The sequence below is a fragment of the Penicillium crustosum genome (genome assembly GCF_028827405.1).
Source record: "Penicillium crustosum strain IBT 35664 chromosome Unknown utg000002l_segment0_segment0, whole genome shotgun sequence".
NCBI lineage: Eukaryota > Fungi > Ascomycota > Eurotiomycetes > Eurotiales > Aspergillaceae > Penicillium > Penicillium crustosum.
The window spans coordinates 1787540-1806573 of record NW_026623123.1 but is presented as its reverse complement, the minus strand read 5'-3'; the positions used below and the strand labels follow the sequence as shown (position 1 = coordinate 1806573).

General features: G+C 48.8%; 9 protein-coding genes across 9 annotated transcripts; 7 read left to right on the top strand and 2 right to left on the bottom strand.

The window, feature by feature from the left end:
- Positions 1-437: 437 nt before the first annotated feature.
- On the bottom strand, positions 438-878 carry N7487_004217 (uncharacterized protein; the record flags this gene model as incomplete). Its single annotated transcript, XM_056871964.1, has 2 exons — positions 438-509; positions 768-878. Coding segments are annotated over 2 exons (183 nt in total), but the record flags the coding sequence as incomplete, so codon positions are not given.
- An 898-nt stretch (positions 879-1776) lies between these two features.
- On the top strand, positions 1777-4850 carry schA (serine/threonine protein kinase SCH9; the record flags this gene model as incomplete). The annotated part of the gene is made up of 3 exons (XM_056871963.1): positions 1777-1829; positions 2120-3358; positions 3413-4850. 3 exons carry the CDS (start codon positions 1777-1779, stop codon positions 4848-4850), a joined length of 2730 nt encoding a protein of 909 aa, XP_056729683.1.
- Positions 4851-6268: 1418 nt separating this feature from the next.
- On the top strand, positions 6269-6712 carry N7487_004215 (Cupin 2 conserved barrel; the record flags this gene model as incomplete). Its single annotated transcript, XM_056871962.1, has 1 exon — positions 6269-6712. One exon carries the CDS (start codon positions 6269-6271, stop codon positions 6710-6712), a length of 444 nt encoding a protein of 147 aa, XP_056729682.1.
- A 671-nt stretch (positions 6713-7383) lies between these two features.
- N7487_004214 (uncharacterized protein) lies at positions 7384-8266 on the top strand (the record flags this gene model as incomplete). Its single annotated transcript, XM_056871961.1, has 2 exons — positions 7384-7939; positions 8106-8266. The coding sequence occupies 2 exons, from the start codon at positions 7384-7386 to the stop codon at positions 8264-8266; spliced, it is 717 nt and encodes a 238-aa protein (XP_056729681.1).
- Positions 8267-10550: 2284 nt separating this feature from the next.
- Positions 10551-11612, bottom strand: N7487_004213 (uncharacterized protein; the record flags this gene model as incomplete). Its single annotated transcript, XM_056871960.1, has 1 exon — positions 10551-11612. The coding sequence occupies one exon, from the start codon at positions 11610-11612 to the stop codon at positions 10551-10553; it is 1062 nt and encodes a 353-aa protein (XP_056729680.1).
- Positions 11613-11634: 22 nt separating this feature from the next.
- Positions 11635-12210, top strand: N7487_004212 (LysM peptidoglycan-binding domain-containing protein; the record flags this gene model as incomplete). Its single annotated transcript, XM_056871959.1, has 1 exon — positions 11635-12210. One exon carries the CDS (start codon positions 11635-11637, stop codon positions 12208-12210), a length of 576 nt encoding a protein of 191 aa, XP_056729679.1.
- A 1818-nt stretch (positions 12211-14028) lies between these two features.
- Positions 14029-16432, top strand: N7487_004211 (uncharacterized protein; the record flags this gene model as incomplete). Its single annotated transcript, XM_056871958.1, has 2 exons — positions 14029-14423; positions 14527-16432. The coding sequence occupies 2 exons, from the start codon at positions 14029-14031 to the stop codon at positions 16430-16432; spliced, it is 2301 nt and encodes a 766-aa protein (XP_056729678.1).
- Positions 16433-17035: 603 nt separating this feature from the next.
- On the top strand, positions 17036-18202 carry N7487_004210 (uncharacterized protein; the record flags this gene model as incomplete). Its single annotated transcript, XM_056871957.1, has 1 exon — positions 17036-18202. One exon carries the CDS (start codon positions 17036-17038, stop codon positions 18200-18202), a length of 1167 nt encoding a protein of 388 aa, XP_056729677.1.
- An 80-nt stretch (positions 18203-18282) lies between these two features.
- N7487_004209 (uncharacterized protein) lies at positions 18283-18980 on the top strand (the record flags this gene model as incomplete). Its single annotated transcript, XM_056871956.1, has 2 exons — positions 18283-18633; positions 18699-18980. 2 exons carry the CDS (start codon positions 18283-18285, stop codon positions 18978-18980), a joined length of 633 nt encoding a protein of 210 aa, XP_056729676.1.
- Between the last annotated feature and the right edge of the window lie 54 nt (positions 18981-19034).

Sequence of the window (19034 nt, the reverse complement as noted above, 5' to 3'; positions counted from 1 at the left end):
AGGAAATCAGATATCGTCCTTGAACCAACATCTTGGATCTTTATTTCCATCGCATACCATTCGTCATACTACATAAACTCAAGGGAGGTTGCGGAAGGTAAGCGGCGATCACCTCTTTATACCCCCACCTATTCGAGGGCATTGATACTATAAGCTGAGGGGCCAAAACGGAGATCGGCGATAGCTCTCTAGTGTCTCTTTCTATGTCCACCATAATTATTATTGTACAGTGTACAGTTGCAGCAAGTTCACTTCTGTGGCACGTACACCATTCGCGCACGACTCGGGTCTTAAATCCGCCGAACCACATGTTATCGCAGAGGCTGGGACCTCACGGCGCGCCCCGATGACGCATGTGGAGGTCTTGGGAGCATCCCACTGCGACCACAACATATCTCACATTTCACCTGGTATGCAAATGCAAGGGGAGCTGACAGCTAGACCCGGGCCACATTGAAAGCTGAAAGGTCGTCCCGATCTCGCAATGTGTGGATCGGAATTCGATCGATCTATGGGTTTCACAGTCAATTTTTTTGATTATTTCATGAGGAATTAATCATTAAAGGATTTTATTTTTGACTTGATTGGTAGTGTACTGATAGACCAAAATGTATACAATGTACTACCTCGAATCATATATATATATATATATATATATATAGTTACTCCTAGGTAGAACATCGAAACCATCCGAGTAGTTGTATGAGAAGCGGTCTATCGCTTCATCGGATACTCCGATGTTGTCATCAGATGCAATAATGAGATACCCCGCTGTGAGAGTGGAGATAGAGATTCGGAGCACGATAAGAGAAAAACCGAAAAAAATAGTAACCAAAGAAGAAAAAGGCGCATGCTGAGAGGCGAATTCCTCTCAGCCTCTATTGAAAAAAAAGTATAGCCACATGTTCTTGGGGAGCCTAATGTCATTCGGACTAATGACCGTGACCTGCAAATGCAATAATCTTGTTTTCTTCACATTCTGGAAAGTGAAATCAGAAGGGAAATGAGGGAAATAAGGACTAAAGGAAGAGGAAATAGATCCCTTCCGGGCCATTCTCTTGATATCTAGGGCTATTGAACAATTGTCACCCACTCATCTTGGGTCTCCACATGACGTTGGCCTTTCTAATATTTCTTCATTTTGTATTTTGTATTTTGTATTTTGTATTTTGTATTTCTGATTTCTAATTTCTAGTATTTTCTCATTTCTCATTTCTCATTATCATTTCCCCTCTTTAGGCATAGTATACGAATTAGGAAATAAGGCGTAGATGACTCAGGAGAGAAATACAAGAATGGATCAATGTCCTTTTATTTTTAGTTCCGGTCCTTTTCAGAACCTTTCATTATATAGTCATCTTCAGCTTCAGCTTCTGGATGATATTCCATAAGATTATACCTTATATCTTATGTATGAGCTTATATCCCCTTAATTATACACCGGAAACATGGACTATCAGTGAAAGCCTATTTTTTTTTATCTTTCCAGTGGGGGTTTATATTACCGAAGATAATCCCACTTCTCCAGGGCTAAGTCCAAAAAGAAAACCATCGAATACCCTTTTTTTTTGGTCTTTGTTTCCAAAACCCCCAAAAAGAACAAAAAACCGAATTAAAACGTTCATTTTTCTGGTTGGGGAAAATCCGAACGGGTTCAAATCCATCCCGCAAACTCCCTTAGCTCATCAAAAAATCCTCATTTCTTTTTTTCCAACTTCACTTTACACCCCCCACTTCTCGCTCCCTCATTTTTCGACTTTCTTGAATGGAAACACAATGGCTGCGCAGAGTGGACCCGTGTTGCACGGCGACGACATGAAGACAATGAGGTGAGTTAATTCCTATTCCTTTTTTTTTTTTTTTTTTTGGCTTGGGCATTCCTCTTGAAAGGCGGGGTTGAAGAGGGAAAAGAGGGTCCACGATCCCCTCACACCGCATTGCATTACAGTCTGTTCTTGTTAGGGTTGACCTGCATGAAACATTACGTTTCAAGGCTTTTGCTCAATCCCTCGGTGTCTCCCTCGTCGTCTCGGACCTTGTCGGAAATTGCCTATAAGCTTTGAATTGAAGATTCTATCGGAGAGCTATCATTTCGTTGGCTAACCTTCCATCCCAATAGCTCTGGACTGGAAGACGATACTCAAGATCAGATCAGATCAAATGGTTCTACCCCCACGCCGACGGGAATCGCAACGCCTGAACCTGATCCGGTCGATAAGCGTTTGCCTTCCATTATGCACAACTACTTCCAGGTTGGTTCTTTCTCCGGTGATAAAGCGAGTCTGCCGCGGTTATGGTCATGTCTGTCGAAACCCTCTGAGAAACCTGAATCAAATGCGCATACCCAACACTCCTCCGATTCCTCCGAGTCTTTTGTCATGATGGAGCAGGAAGATGGGTCTGATAAGATGGAGGAGGAACACCCCAATCTGCACACCCCTCCACATTCCTTGTTACAGCACGAGTCGGATGAGATGGAACTCGGGACAAGTCCAGGAGTGTCCTCTATCTTTACAACGCTGAAGAATTACCTCATTTCACCCACACAAACTCCTCCAGAAGACCCTCCTTCCCGCCGTCAAACCTCCCTCCCAGTATCCAGCATCTCTGACGACCCCGTTCTTGCCACGCATTTTTCCAATCCATCCCTCCCTCTTGTTCCAGATGCCTTTTCCCTGTCTGAAGCTCCCCTCCTCGACCATGAGAAACCGCATGTCTCAATATCTTCTGAGAACCTAGCCAAGCTAACTGAAAACGCGCCCGATGGGTCGCGTCTTAAGAATACCCCACCTCTTACTCCCCGGGCCATGTCCAACGAGGTCCCAACCGCCCAGGAAAAGACCGCCACTTCCGCCCCACAAGAGAGCTCACAGGAGACTCCGCAGTCCGAGACAAAGCCGGAAGATATGGAAAGCTCCACGGATGAGATCACTATGAAACTCGATGAAGCATTCCCATCCCAGCCCAAGTCTGAGACTGAGACTGAGACTGAGACTGAGACTGAGACTGCGCCTGCACCTGCACCTGCAAGATCAACATCCCCAGCCAACGGCGCGCCGACGGGCCCGATCAATGGTAAATTGTTTGTGAAGATCACCGATGGTCGAGGATTGCGGCCAAGTTTCGATCCGTATGTGGTGTGTGTATTCGAATGGAATGAGTACATCTCCAAAGGTGCTCGTGACGGCGAGGAGGAAAAGAAACGGCGTCAGCTGGAGTCAGATGCCGAGGAGGCTGCTGGTCGGCCCATGGCCATTCCCTTGAAGACCCGATCTAGCTCTCATAACAGTGCTGTTGAGGGTGATCACAAGGGGCGGACGCCCGTGACAGACCCACACTGGGATCACGAGGCCACTTTGTATGTTACCCCGGCCCAGCTCCTTCACTTAGATCACTAACACGTTCTGTTCAGTGATGTCATGGGAGATCAGTCAGAACTTGATGTCACAGTATATGACCGCAACAACCAAGAAGCTTTCTTGGGTCACGTACGCCTCTGCATCAACCTCAAGGAAGATCACAGTCGACTAGAAGGCTGGTTCCCCTTGGTCGCACGCGGTGCCGGCGACAACCAAGTGTCTGGAGAAATTCACCTCGATATGAAGTTCGAAAAGACAGATCGAAAGCAGGTCGGGCCGAATGACTTCCTCGTTCTCAAACTTATCGGCAAAGGAACTTTCGGACAGGTCTATCAGGTCAAGAAGAAGGACACACAGCGTATCTATGCGATGAAGGTCCTCTCCAAGAAGGTCATCATTCAGAAGAAGGAGGTGATACATACGCTCGGAGAGCGCAATATCTTAGTACGCACTGCGATGACGGCCTCTCCATTTATTGTTGGGTTGAAGTTCTCCTTCCAAACTCCGACAGATCTCTATCTAGTTACGGATTACATGTCGGGCGGCGAATTGTTCTGGCACTTACAGCGCGAGGGTCGGTTCCAGGAGGCACGGGCGAAGTTCTACATTGCCGAGTTGATTCTGGCTCTGCAACATCTACACGACCACGACATCGTATATCGGGATCTCAAACCGGAGAACATTCTGTTGGATGCCAACGGTCACATCGCGCTCTGTGATTTCGGTCTATCCAAGGCAAATCTGTCCCAAAATGACACCACCAATACATTCTGTGGTACCACCGAATATCTGGCCCCGGAAGTATTGCTCGATGAGCAAGGATATACAAAGATGGTCGACTTCTGGTCCTTGGGTGTCTTGGTCTTTGAGATGTGCTGTGGCTGGAGTCCATTCTACGCTGAGGACACTCAGCAGATGTACAAGAATATCGCATTCGGCAAAGTCCGATTCCCCCGTGATGCGCTTAGCACCGAGGGAAGAAACTTTGTCAAAGGCCTGCTGAACCGGAATCCAAAGCATCGACTAGGCGCCAATGGCGATGCTAAGGAGCTAATGGCACACCCATTCTTCCATGACATCAACTGGGATAACTTGTGCCGCAAGCAAGTGATTCCTCCGTTCAAGCCGCAGCTTCAATCTGAAACTGACACATCGAACTTCGATCCCGAATTCACAAATGCTATGGAGCTGAACAACTCGCTCAATCTCCGAGCTGCAAACCTCGCCAACGGCCTCATGCCAGCCTCCACTCCCCTGTCCCCGGGGATGCAAGCCAATTTCAAGGGCTTCACATTCGTGAATGAGAGCTCTATTGACCACCATCTTATGGACGACAGCGATCATATGGAAGAGGACGCCATGCGCGACGATCACTGGCAACGAGGCCACCAGTCGGGCAACTCGGTCGACCAGCGCATGACAGGCGTCCACAAGACTCAGGACGGCACGGAACCCGGGATTTTCAACGTTGATGATACCTTTGACATGTGATTACGTTTTTCCTTTTTTTCCCCTCTCCTACTGCATGATCATGGAGTCTTGATCTGGCATACATTTTGATTTCTTGTCTTATGTCTTGTACATGCCCTCGGATTGCATCTCCTCCAACCCGCAAATATGGGTTTCCGTTTCCATTCTCACTTGCCTTTGTCTTGTTTCTGATTCCCGTTTCCTCATTCTGGTGTTTCTGCGGATTTTGCCCCCACCTCCTTTCCTTTATCCTTTCAGTCTGTTTCCTGTTCTTCCGAACGCCGAGTTGAGACAGTGATCATTCTGCGATCGTGGACCACTCCTGGTACTAATCCTGAGCCTCGCTACTCTTTATGATCACCACCTTCTCGTTCGTTTCGTCGACCAGTTCCCAGTCACATACCCCCTCCCCCGGGGCTTCGGTCAGTTTCTTCACGTTCCGTTTCAGAGGAACCCCCGGGGGATTCTTGCGTGTTTGGTGGAGTTGGGTTTGGGTAATCTTCATTGTGCACCTTTATTGTCAGTCGTCATGTTCTGGGGCGAGTAGTCAAAGCGAGCTCTCTTTCCAAGGTTGTCTTTGTCTTCTCTCCCGTCTCCAGCGCAGTGTCGATAATTTTATTCTCTATCTGGGATTCATGTCCTAAATTTTGATACCTACTCTTTTCTATTGAGTGTCTTTTCTCCCCAGTCTTCTCCTGCTTCTACCTTTGCTTCCTCATTTCGTGGAGTTTCCTGTTCCAACACGGTACGGTGGTATTTTGAGGAATCTTTCCTCACAGCTTTTCCTTTTCTTTGCATATTCAGGTTTGGACAAAGCTACCCATATTTGGGGACGACCGAGTGGTAGCAGAGGGTTTTATTCCAGTTCCATTTTCATGGCGTTAAAACTGGCGACTGGTATCGCCATCTCCTAGGGCTCGATCTGCGTCTAAACATTTACACGGGGAAGGACGGATATGCTGTTCTAATTAAATGTCAGATTCTTCCATACAATCCTTCCGTGATTGCGGTGGAATAATTTGCTACTCTTCCAAAGCTCTCTTTTCTCATGGAATGTTGTTTCCCCCTATAATGTCATCGACTGCCTTGTCTGGCTTCGGGTTTTTGTACCTCATCAAGGAACATATAATATAGCATATGAGTAGAGGCCTGCCTAGATTTGTCTTCATTCTGTCAACTAATAATGATATTAAATCTAAATTTGCACGATTGCTGTTCTATCTGTTCTATCTGTTCACGCAATCTGTAGGTCTAGACTACGTTCGGGACCTACTTTCTCTTTTAAGAAAATGTTTCCCCGACAACTCTACTCCTTCCCATCCTGCTACTTCCTTTGTAGATAGGAAGGTGCAACAACATAGAAATAAAGTATAAAGCCCCCCTCCCCTCCCCTTCGCCCTCAAACTGACTCCCCCCCACATACATATCCCAACCCCAAAATGATCTCCAAACCAAAACCAACAATCATCCCTTCATCCTACACGCAAACAATACCCCCAGAATCATTCCCAACCCCAACTCACGGCGATGTATCCTGGCACACCTTGATCTCAGCCCCGCAAACAGAGTCCACAGACCTCTGCGCAGGAATAGCAATCTGTCCACCAGACACCGGCCACCTATGTGCGCACCGCCACACGCAGCCTGAGATATATCATATTCTTGAGGGCGAGGGCGATGTGACTATCGACGGGGTTGTGAGCAGAGTGCGGGCTGGGAGTACGGTTTTTATTCCTTCGGATGCTGAGCATGGGATTGTTAATACTGGGAATGTGGACTTGAGGTGGTTCTACGTCTTTCCTACAAGGAGCTTTGAAGATATTGTTTATCGGTTTAGGGAAGATGAGGGGGAGGGGAAGGGGAAGGATAAGGCGAAATTGTGAGCGTGTATACTTTACGGCCAATGATAGTCCATTTGGAAAGTACCACGTCAACTGCCTGTTTAGGTGTCGGGGTAAACCTTAGGTAGATTTGACTCAACTGCTATTGAGTGACCTCCGAGTGACTAGAACTTCCTTTTTGTGAGCTTACCCTCCAAATTCCTATATTCATTTCGTCCCCATCAAGGTTCGTGAATCACTCTAGGACCTCATCTTCAACCTCGAAGCTGCAATACCGATATCGAATCTCAAATCTCCGTTCCCTAGCCATAATCATGGATTCCATAAACAAATCAATGGAATCCCTCTACACTGAATCAGATACAATACGCATCCTCAAGAAACGGAAACACGAACTCACGGCAGATTTGCAAACCACTCGAAAGCCTTGGAAGGCATATGGGTCATTTGACCATAAATTTTGGAGCCAAGCGGTCAAAATAGAGAAGATCGGCTTGGAAAGATCAGAAGTAGATTAGAAAATTTCACTTAGAAGTTTTGACGGGGTAGAGGAGACGTGGGAAAAGACGGACGAAGGGAAAAGGATATTGGAAAGGATCAAAGCACAACAGCAGACGAAAAAAATCTGTGAGGACAGGGTTTTCCAGTTGCAGAATGGGCCGCCTCGAAGGAGTTTGAGATCTTCTTTTATGAAACTCTTCACGACTTCTAGCATGGGCTTGGCCATCAAGGGCACAGGCGCTGGTCAGCGGGACACAAACCAGCAGAGTAGCTTTCGGGCAGATATGATCCAAGCTTATGAGGCAAAGCACCCGACCAAAGAATGGGTTTGGTGTCCCATTCTCGGGGACTATACGGACGACGATGATATCCAAGCGTCTCACCTGTTCCCCTATATGAACGGGCAGGATACCATGGACGCCATATTTGGCAAGACACGACCGGGGGAACTTTTCTCACCCCGTAATGGCCTCCTCATGTGCAGAAAGCTTGAGCGGTATTTTGATGCTGGCAAGTTTGTTATAGTTCCAGATGTTCCCAATGTTCAGGAGAATGCGTTGGTGTCTACGGTTAAGAGTTGGCTTAGCCGTGAACCCCGGGAGTACAGGGTGAGAATTATTGACCCTGATTGGGAGATGAATGAGCAACAGATCTCGCGATGGGGAGAACTTACCTATGGGCAACTTGAAGGCCGGAAGCTCAGGTTCCGGTCTAGTTTCAGACCTGCAGCCCGGTACCTGTACTTTCACTACTGTGTTCAAATGCTGCGTATGTGTTGGCAACATAGCAGCCAAGGAAAGTCAAGCCAAGCGGCCGCAATTCTCCGGGCCGAGAAGGGAAGGCCATTTTGGGGGACCGCGGGGAGATATCTCCCGCGTAATATGCTTTTGGCGCTGGTTGAGGAGATGGGGCCATGAGTATAGCTTTGTGCTAGACGGGGCTGCGGGCAGTCGGCCCGATGACAACAACCTTCTCCTCGGACTTCTTTCTAAAAACGTGAAGGCAAAGCCATCGATTTTGGACCATGGGGTCTTTGGAGATGTTCGTTCGGAAGATGAAGTTTCTGGTATTGAAGAGGATAGTGACGAGGAGTAGATTTCGCTTTTTTTGCTATCGCCCGATCCGACTGTATTATTAACACCGATAGCAGAATTTAGGCTGCATTTACAGAATTACTTGCAATGATGAATAAACCTTGAGGGGTTGTGATTACTTGGGATCTGACCAAATTCGCTGATATTAAGCTCATACGTATGCATGGATCTCAACCATTCTTTCCATGCATGTAAACTTGGGCCAAATTCTTCCTTGTTCTTAAAAAGATACACTATTCCTCTAGGCACGAATGGATTCCATTTGGATCGCCATCTTGCATGACAATGAGGCGCAGGCGCTTGAATGCACCATCGGTGGCAGCTTGGCTTGCCTCGTCATCTTTCCGTCGGAACCACGTCCAGATCTAGAAAACCCCCATTATTTGACCATCTAATTCCCGCTCCTCGTTATTTATAAGGTATTGAGGCACCTGGGGAGTTGGGAGGTTAATGTGGGGGATCCTCCACTACTGCTTAGTATTGCTACTTCTCCCTTGGTATCCATACAGGGTAAGAGATAGGGGACCTGGGGTTACATGCAACCATATTTGCCAAGAGGAAGCCAGAAATGAGAAGCCGGACAAACAAGAAAACATGACCCGATAAGAAAACGATGTTACTGCTTTGTTGAAAGGGGCGAATTAGGATTCCATATTCCATATTGCTTGCGGGAATGTTGATGACCGATCTAAGCAGTAGTCTTTGATTGCTTCTGATAGTCTACCATAATGTAATAGTCACAAATGGCATCATGTTACATAGTTTTATCCAGCATTCTGTGGCGTTGTTCTTGGTTTTGAAGGTTGAGTCGAGAGTCGAGAGTCGAGACCGAGCAGAGGATTTCAGGAAGACAAGGGAAAGAAGCTTTGGAAAACAAACAAACAAACAGGAAGACTACCTGTGTAGAATATACAGGGCCACAGAGCCACTATTCGCATCTCTTGTGCATCATACCAAAACGACACAGATTCCTTCGACAACAATGTCGTTTTCAAGGTAGATATCGGTATATCTTCCACTTCCACAGGCTATCATCTCTCTCATGCGTTCGTACTTCCAGAACAGGATTTCAGACTGTGTGCCAATGGCTTGTACAAGCTGTAAAGTACCAACTATACATGAAGAGAGGGACGGTCATATCGCGTAAGTTGCAGTTCGAGTTGCCTTAATAAGGTATGGAGTGCCTAGCTATGTACTTTGAAATTGTAGGTACATAGGTACATACCTAGGTAGTCACATATGCAACAGTTATCACTCGTAGCCCCACCCCTATCCCATCAAACAGTACTTTCTCTTCTTCCCTTCATCAATGGCCAACCCATCGGACCCCCCTTATCTTTCCCCCTTCATTTCTTCGCCTTAGGGAAAAGGTTGATCAGCCAATCCACGCTGGTAGTTTCCATGCAGGGTCAGGTTACTAAACATCTTCGTAGATATCCCTCGGATCTAACCGACGCTAAAAACGGGAGATTCCCGTAGAATGCTACCATTACCGGTTTGATGGAATTTCAACTTCCACCTTGCATACCCTGCATAAGCGAAAGCGAGCCGGTCTTGGCGGGTTTTATGGCCAATATTTGACCGTTGTTGAGCCAACATGAGAATTTCGACTTTGAACAGAATGCAACATCATTCTAATTATCCTGATTTGCAAGTGGATGTATAGGCTGCGAGCTCTTATTGGCATGCCTCGGATCTATAGCAGAGAACCTCGGAATCCAATTAAACATTCGGGTTCCAACGTTTATGCCGATCTACCCTAATCCATCTTAATATAAGCTTGATTTGGGCAAACCTTCTATATAAATACCAAGATGGCCAAGTACTCACCTGATTCGATTACCTTCTAGTATCGATTCCTTGTTTGCGATTAAGCTTTTTCTAGCATGGTTGGCAAGATGTGCGCCGCCCTTTTGGGTCTGTTTTGGATCACGAGCGCCTTTGCTGCCGGAACAAAGCTCCGAAGGGACGAGATACCTAAGTTCCCGCATGACTCAAAAACTACTTTGACTTGTTCGTGGTGGTGGGATAATGATGGGTCAGTTGCCTGCAAGGACATGCCGTCCAGTTGGGGCATTAGCATGGAAGAGTTCCTACAATGGGTTAGTTCATATTTACCATCTTAATGCGTGCCCATTCCACTAATCTTCGTTTTGATTGGAACAAAACCCTTCTATAACAGCGAGCTGCGGCAACTTCCTCGATTATCACTCCTACTGCGTTGAAGCGTTTGGAACGCCTGACCCTCAGCCCACGACCGCAACGTCAACTTCCAGTGCGGTACCTTATGGCGGAGCAGACTCTAGTGCAGCGGCGTCCAGTGCAGCGGCATCCAGTGCGGCAGCGTCCAGTGCGGCAGCGTCCAGCGCGGCAGCGTCCAGTGCGGCAGCGTCCAGTGCAGCGGCATCCAGTGCAGCAGCATCCAGCGCGGCAGCCTCTAGTATCTCGGCTTCTAGCGCGGCAGCGTCAAGTTCAGCAGCCTCTAGTATAGCAGCCTCTAGTTCAGCCGCCTCTAGTGCAGCAGCCTCTAGTGCAGCGGCATCTAGTATAGCGGCTTCTGGTGCAGCGGCATCTAGTGCGGCGGCTTCTAGTATAGCGGCATCCAGTGCATCAGCATCCAGTGCGGCAGCATCCGATGAAGCGGCATCCAGTGCAGCGGCATCCAGTGCGGCGGCCTCTAGCATAGCGGCTTCCAGTGCTGCAGCATCCAGTGCGGCGGCATCTAGCATAGCGGCCTCCAGTGCTGCAGCGTCCAGTGCGGCGGCATCCAGTATAGCGGCATCCAGTGCAGAAGCGTCCAGCTCAGCGGCGTCCAGCATAACCGCGTCCAGTGCGGCGGCGTCTAGTGCGGCAGCGTCCAGCATAGCAGCGTCTAGTGCGGAAGCGTCCAGTGCAGCGGCATCTAGTATAGCGGCATCAAGTGCGGCAGCATCTAGCGCAGCAGCGTCCGCTGAAGCAGCATCTAGTATAGCGGCATCAAGTGCAGCAGCTTCTAGTGCAGCGTTTTCCAGTATAGCAGCAGCGAGTGCAGCAGCATCCAGTGCAGCGGCCTCTAGCATAGCAGCGTCCAGTGCAGCAGCGTCGAGTGCAGCGGCCTCTAGTATATCAGCATCTAGTGCAGCAGCGTCTAGTGCAGCGGCCTCCAGTATAGCGGCGGCTAATGCAGCAACGTCCACTCCGGCGGCTTCTCCTCTAGCGGCTTCCACCGGCGTTGATCCGACACGCACAACCGTAAATCCCACTACCCCCGCAAACAGTATCACAACTCCAACTCCTATCCGCCCGGGTATGGTGAATAACTGTGATGCTTTCCACTTGGTCGTCGACGGCGATGAATGTGGAAACATTGCTCACAGGTATGGAATCTCAATGGCCCAATTCAACCAATACAACCCCGAGATCAAAAATGACTGCTCCGGTCTCTTGGTGAACCACTACGTCTGTGTATCCATTATCGGAGTTGATCCCAACCCAACAACCACGGCCACGACAGCAGCAATTGGAATCGTAACTCCCACTCCCACACGTGCAGGAATGGTGGGCAACTGCGATACCTTCTACAAGGTCAAATCTGGAGATGACTGTGGCGAGATTGCCACAAGCTGTGGGATCAGCACTGAGCAACTATCGAAATGGAATACGGACATAGGATCCACCTGCAGCGGGCTTTGGCCCGATTACTACATTTGCGTCGGTGCCGTGAACGTGGATGCCAAGCCGACAACAACTACCAAAGACAATGAGATGGCTACGCCAACGCCGACCCAGAGCGGCATGGTTGGGACTTGTAACACGTTCTATCGAGTTGGGAGTGACGACACTTGTGAGAGAATCGCCAAGGCCCCGGGTATCACGCTGGCCAATTTCTATGATTGGAACAAAGGGGTGGGAAGTGACTGTGGATCCTTGTGGCTCTTATATTATGTGTGTATTGGAGTGAGGTGATCATGCTTCTGGCCTTGCCTTGTAGGTAGCATAAAACGATAAATAATTGAATTACCGATACTGCGAGCGTCCAAGGTTTTCTTCATCAAATTGTAGATATAGAACGCCAAACATATATATATACATAGCTTACGAATTGAATTACTTGAGTATACCGACATCAGAACCCTCCCCGACGTGCTCAAGTCTATTATGGAGTATTTGGTTTCGGTTCCTGTCCCGATTGTAATGCAGACACACACGCGGATAAGTGGATCTTCCACATGGAATTCCAAATCTGAGGAACACCCCGAAAGTGGCACTCTCAAGCCCTACGGAGTAGTCGTCAGTACAATGACATGCAATGGCGCAATTGGCCGCAGTACTGGAGTTAGACCCTCGGTGCGTCTCCACTAGATCGGAGTTTCAGCTGTGGTTCTGTTCCACGTTTCGATCTGTCGGAGTGGATTGAGATATACATATCTCCCTACATACCCGAAAGTTCCGCTTTGAGTTGGCCATACATACGTATATATATATATATATATATCGTAAAATGTGAGGTAGGAATGATGTAGATGGACTACTCCGTACTACGCGTTGAGTCTTTTGCAAGGAGCGAGGAGTGAGTGGCCTATTCGCCGATCTTGCTTTATTGATCAGGAAGATTGTACGAAGTAGGGAGTTTAGTCAACTTGAGTCAGGTTTTTAGGTTTAATAATAATAGACACACCTTCCAAGGGTTAGACTAGGTGATACGATAGGCTGGTTATACTCGGGATGGAGAAGGTTGATACGGTCAATAGTGATACCTATGTCGATCCCTTTATGCCATGCAGTACTCCATATTTAGGGAGTAATCAATCCAAAGTCAAAAGAAAGGTGCCTAATTGCCTATTTCATTGGCCTGCAGGATAATATGCGCATGGGCCGTTTGAATATAACATACAACAGACAACATATAACAGAGAAAGGGGATAATCTGGAACTATATATGAAGCACTATAATGTGAAACAGTTCAGTGTACTGGATATCAATCTCAATCACCCTAAAAGCAAAGAGATACTAATAATATAACTTATTAATCTAAAAGCACAGAGAAAAAGGAACAGGAAAAGGGGTATAATGGATGACTAATTCAGCCACGACCCACGGGGTTAAACCAAAATAGGCGATAGTGTGGTCAAGGCCACGAACCCTTTTGACACTCGGATGTTTTTGATATTCATCTTACTTATGTTGTACATAGTAGATTTCATATTGATAGTACGGTTAACATGGTAGGATATCAGATAATAATATATAGATATATAGATGTATAGATATAAATGTAATCTACCAGTTCCTATATAAACATAAATAAAAACTAACAATTCCAGTATCGAATATAAACAAAAAGATCGTATGTTAACCCCTGAACCGCCCCTTCCCGTCTCCGCTGGGCACGCTCTGCACGGCTTACAGTGTACTCCGTAATGATGGAGGTCCACGGGTTTACCTTCAACTCATTCCTGTTGTGGGGGAGATCGACCAACATTGTCTTTTCTTTTTCTTTTTCTCTTTTTTCTCTTTTTCTAACGTGACGTGCTACTTTGTATCTGATCCTCTCACTTTCCAGATATTCCTACTATTCTTCCTCTTCATTCTCTTCATCTTTCCTGATCATATTGTTTAAGACGCGTGTTGTTCTAACTATATAAAAACGGTTACAACCTGCCGATCTCCATATATTACGCGTTTTCAAACTTCCCCCTACATTCCCGAACCCCTCCACCTCCCTATTGGGAATTGAATTTGCTTTTTCCTATCGTTTGCTCCGATGCGAAAGCAAATTCACAATGAGTGTTGTTGCCACTAGAACAGAGACCCCTGTGGTATCTTATAATTCTATACCCGAGAACCACGTCGACTATTCCGTTCATTCAAGTGCTTCCCGAACCTCCTCGATATCCTCCTACAGAACCAACTATAGCGCCTCTACCGTGCCGACCACATATTCCCCATCCTCACCCTCCTCATCTTACCGCCAATGCGACTCTGTCAATTCTCTTCCCAAGTTAACCGAACCAATTCAACGTCGATTACCACACGAGGTCTACGAAGTGATAATCCACCATTTAGAGGAGTTACACAAAGGGCAGCACCAGACAGGATGTACCACGTGTTTTCAACGCGATTTACACGCCTTAGCCTTGACCTGTCGCTCTTGGGAAAAGGCTGTTAGAGGACCTCTGTGAGTTTGAGTCCTGTTTCCCCTTGATTGATTCAAGGTTATCAATATATATATATATATATATAAAACAAAGACTATTTACTGATTGAATATGCCACGCTAGATACAATAGTATACACATTGTCGGAAATGACTCCCCGGCCCAACTCAAGAAATATCGTCTGAAGAGAGGGAGCCGTCTAAAGCTCCTGAGACGAACCCTCCGCGAGCGGAAGTTACTGGCCAACCTTGTATACGAGCTGCGGGTGCCTCAGGTAGACCTGCTCTTTACTACGATGAAACAAGGTACGCTGTGGCAGGAGTATCGCGACATGGTAGCATCCGTGGTCATGGTGTGTCCGAACCTGGAGCGCCTGTTAGGCTTGTCTATCCCATACCACCATGAATTCGATCGCCTGACCCATGCTTTATCGACCCGCAAAAAGCTCAAGGAGCACACGTGGGTTTTGGGAGAGCCCGCAGAAGCATCGGAGTTGTCCCCTCGCGACGACTCCTGCCCTGGGAGCCTAGGCCCCTCCCAAATGTTCGAGTTTCTGGATTATCACACCTCATGGACAAAGCTGGAGACACTGATGCTTTATGGGTTGAACGGAAATGGCTCATTGGAGCCTAGTATCTCCCTACGCATGTTCAATCTTCTTCCCTCATTGCGAAACCTTTGCATCACCTCCTTCAACAAAGACTCCTTTGATAATAACACATTGATGTGTCTACCACCACTGGAGTCACTAAGGTTGGAGAACTTGGCCGGGGTTACAGACGCTGGTCTCTCGCAGTACACGTCACGACCCGAATCACTCTCCCTAAAGACACTCGTCTTGGTCGAACAGAACGTCGAGTCACTGCTAGTCGTTTCGAAAATCCTTGCATCACTACGACAACTTGAACGATTCAAGATAGTCCAAACCGAAAAGTGTCCAACTCTGCCAGATGAAGATATGATCTTTCAGCCTATCCTGGCCTCATCAACTCTAAAATATCTCCACTGGGATGTGGCATGCCCAGACCCAGGTACAGCCCTCACCCAGCTTGATACCCTCCCCTTCCAGAAACCCACAAAACCCTCCAATACCCCCAATTATCATCTTGCACAAAGCATCATCTCCGCTGGGTTTCCTCAACTGGAAGCTCTCCGCGCACCTTGCGATGTGGAGCCCCCAGGTGCACTCCAGGCTGTCTGTCGGCCTATATTAAAAGGGCAAGCCTTACTCCGACCGGACCGATACAGCTTGCCTCGCAGCTCTCACGGTTCCGTGAATACTCGACCGCTCGCTCTACCAGCGGGGAACAATCTGACCTCAGCTCGAATCCGTGCTCAGACGTTCATTGATATGGCCGCCAAGGACACCGAGGCCGGCATGCCAGTTCTGATCCAAGATTACTCGGATGCATATGTGCCGGATAACGCGAAGCACTCCCAATTCGAGGAAGAGCCCGACCAGGAAATGGACGACTACGGGATCTGGGCTGCCTGCGAGCGGTTTAAACATGAGGACAATGACCACAGCGCCCCCAAAACGGTCTATGAGTTCCGTATGCCAACCTTGATGGGCCGTAGTGGGTTCCGGGATCCTGCAACAGGCGCATCAATTCCTCACTTCATCCTCCGTCCTGATATCGCTGGCCAGGAGGCAGACGGTGGTTTGATTGGATGGAGACAACTGCTAGCCTCGAACCAGTCACTGTCATATGCGGCCGGAGTAGGCGTCAACTGCTTCGGCAGCGGAAGCCCTTCTATTGCACCTCCCGAGGAGCCCATGTCGCCCGCGTCCACCATTTCCAGATTTGGCTGGGGAAGCTTGAGTGGGCGGTCTGTGATGGGTACGTCTCCAACGACACCCTCGACACCAATCACACCTATCAGTAGTGCAATGGGCTCGGCCTTACCCTGGGACAAAGATACCTGTACTGGAACGTGGAACCACAAAATGGGCCGGGACTGGTGGTTCCATATGGAGCGTGATCGTCCGGGCAACTCAGAGCTCGTTGACGTTAAACAACTTTTCTAACCTATCCTTCCTACTCCTCGACCTTCTCTTTTTCTCTCCTTCTATTTGTCTTTGTATACTCTACGCCATATACCCCGCACTTGTTGTCTTTTTCTTATCTCGTTTCGATCATCCTGTTTGCCGGTTCTTATCTCATTATACAGGGTCCATGATACACGCACTGCTGTGTCATATGGATGGAGGTTGCATTGCATAATGATTCAATGTGCTTTGGCTCTTGGTCATTCGAACTATCTTTCATTGTTGTATCATTGCATGTCGGTGGAAGTTTTAATGTGCCCTGTTCTTCTTCCTGTCTCATTTGAGTCTGCATACTCCCTGTATCATATTTGTACAAAATTGGCCATATAGTATTAATTGACCAACGTAGAAAATGACTCAGAATCCTTTATATGTAAAAGTAGGCGTATACTCGTACATTGTACAAAGTACAGTCACTTGAATACGATCGCCAGACCAGACCCGGGCAGTATAGAAGATGACTCATCCCGGGCTAAATCGGACCGATAAGCGAATGTGAACTGATAAGCATTGAATACAAAGAGCCCCTCGTTGAGAAAAAAATATCCCCCACCTTCGCTTTCACAATCGTCATCCGTCGCAATGGACCCCGCAAAGCCTGTCGACCTGCCTGAGAGGCCCAAGGAGGCCACCGAGCCTACGGACCCACCCAAGAAGTCCAAGAGCCAGGAGAAGAAAGAGGCCGCAGCGGCCAAGAAAGCGGCGGCCAAGCTAGCAAGACAGGACCAGCCCAAGCCAAAGGGAGAGCCAAAGGCACCCAAGGCTAAGGAAGCCCCTGCGCCCCGGGACCCCGATGCTATGTTCAAGGTCGGCTTCCTGCACGACGTTTACCAGGAAAAGCCCCTCTCCGATACCGTCCCCAAGATCCGCACGCGATTCCCGCCCGAGCCTAACGGATATCTCCACATCGGCCACAGCAAGGCCATCGCAATCAACTTTGGATTTGCCAAGTACCACGGCGGCGAGTGCATCCTGCGCTTTGACGATACCAACCCAGAAGGCGAGGAGGAGCGGTACTACAATGCCATTAGGGAGATTGTGACATGGCTGGGCTTTACACCTGTGCGTGAGACCAACGCCAGTGATAACTTCGACCGCCTCTACGAGCTCGCAGAGGACCTCATCAAGCGTGATGGCGCATATGTCTGCCATTGCAACAAATCCGAGATCAAGGCCCAGCGTGGTGAGCTCGAGGGCGGCCAGCGCGGCGGAGAACGCTTTGCATGCAGCCACCGCACACGACCTATCGAGGAGTCCATGGCCGAATTCCGTGCCATGCGCGACGGAAAATATAAGGCTGGCGAGGCAGCGCTTCGCATGAAGCAGGATATCACAGACCCGAACCCGCAGATGTGGGATCTGTTCGCCTGGCGCATCATGGGCACCGAGGACAAGCATCACCACCTCACCGGTGGCAAGTGGAAGATTTACCCGACCTACGACTTCGCGCACTGTTTGTGTGATAGCATTGAGGAAATCTCCCACTCGCTGTGCACAACCGAGTTCGAGCTTTCCCGTGTTTCGTATGAGTGGCTCTGCGATAAGCTGGAGGTCTACCGCCCCAACCAGCGCGAGTACGGCCGTCTCAACATCACCGGCACAGTTCTGTCCAAGCGCAAGATCATTCAGCTTGTCAAGGAAGGACATGTGCGCGACTGGGATGACCCACGCCTGTACACGCTCATCGCGCTGCGCCGTCGCGGCGTGCCCCCGGCGCGATCCTCGCCTTCGTCAACGACCTCGGCGTAACAAAGAACACCACCAACGTCCAGGTTGCCAAGTTCGAGCAGACCGTCCGCCAGTACCTCGAAACCACAGTCCCACGTCTGATGGTCGTCCTCGAGCCGCTCAAGGTCATCATTGACGATCTCCCGGAAGACCACCTCGAGCTTCTTGACTGCCCCTTCTCCAAGGACCCAGCCTTCGGCACCCACAACATCCCCTTCACGAAGACAGTCTACATCGAGCGCTCCGACTTCCGCACCGTCGACTCACCAGACTACTTCCGTCTCGCCCCAGGCAAAACAGTCGGCCTCCTCAAAGCCCCCTACCCCATCACGGCAACCTCCTTCGAAACAGACCCTGCCACCGGCGAGGTCACCTGTGTGCACGCCAAATACGAGAAGCCCGCCGAAGGCGAAGCCCCACCACGAAACCGAAGTCCTTCATCCACTGGGTCGGTGAGTCGGCCGCGCACAACAGCCCCATCCGCGCTGAGGTCCGTGCTTTCAACTCGCTCTTCAAGTCGGAGGATCCGTCTGCCCACCCGGCTGGTTTCCTCGCCGACATCAACCCGGACTCGGAGGAGATCTTCAAGGATGCTATGGTCGAGACTGGATTCCGGGATATCTCCCGCTCGGCACCGTGGCCTAAGGAGGAGGGCGTTACGGAGGCTGGTGAGAATAAGCACTCTATTCGATTCCAGGGTATGCGTGTTGCGTACTTTGCTGTTGATCGCGAGTCTACTGATGAGAAGTTGGTTCTTAATCGCATTGTTACTCTTAAGGATACCCAGGGTAAGAATTAAGACTTAGGGCCGGGAGCTTTCTGATGGGATTGTCTTTTCTCCTTTTTCATTGAC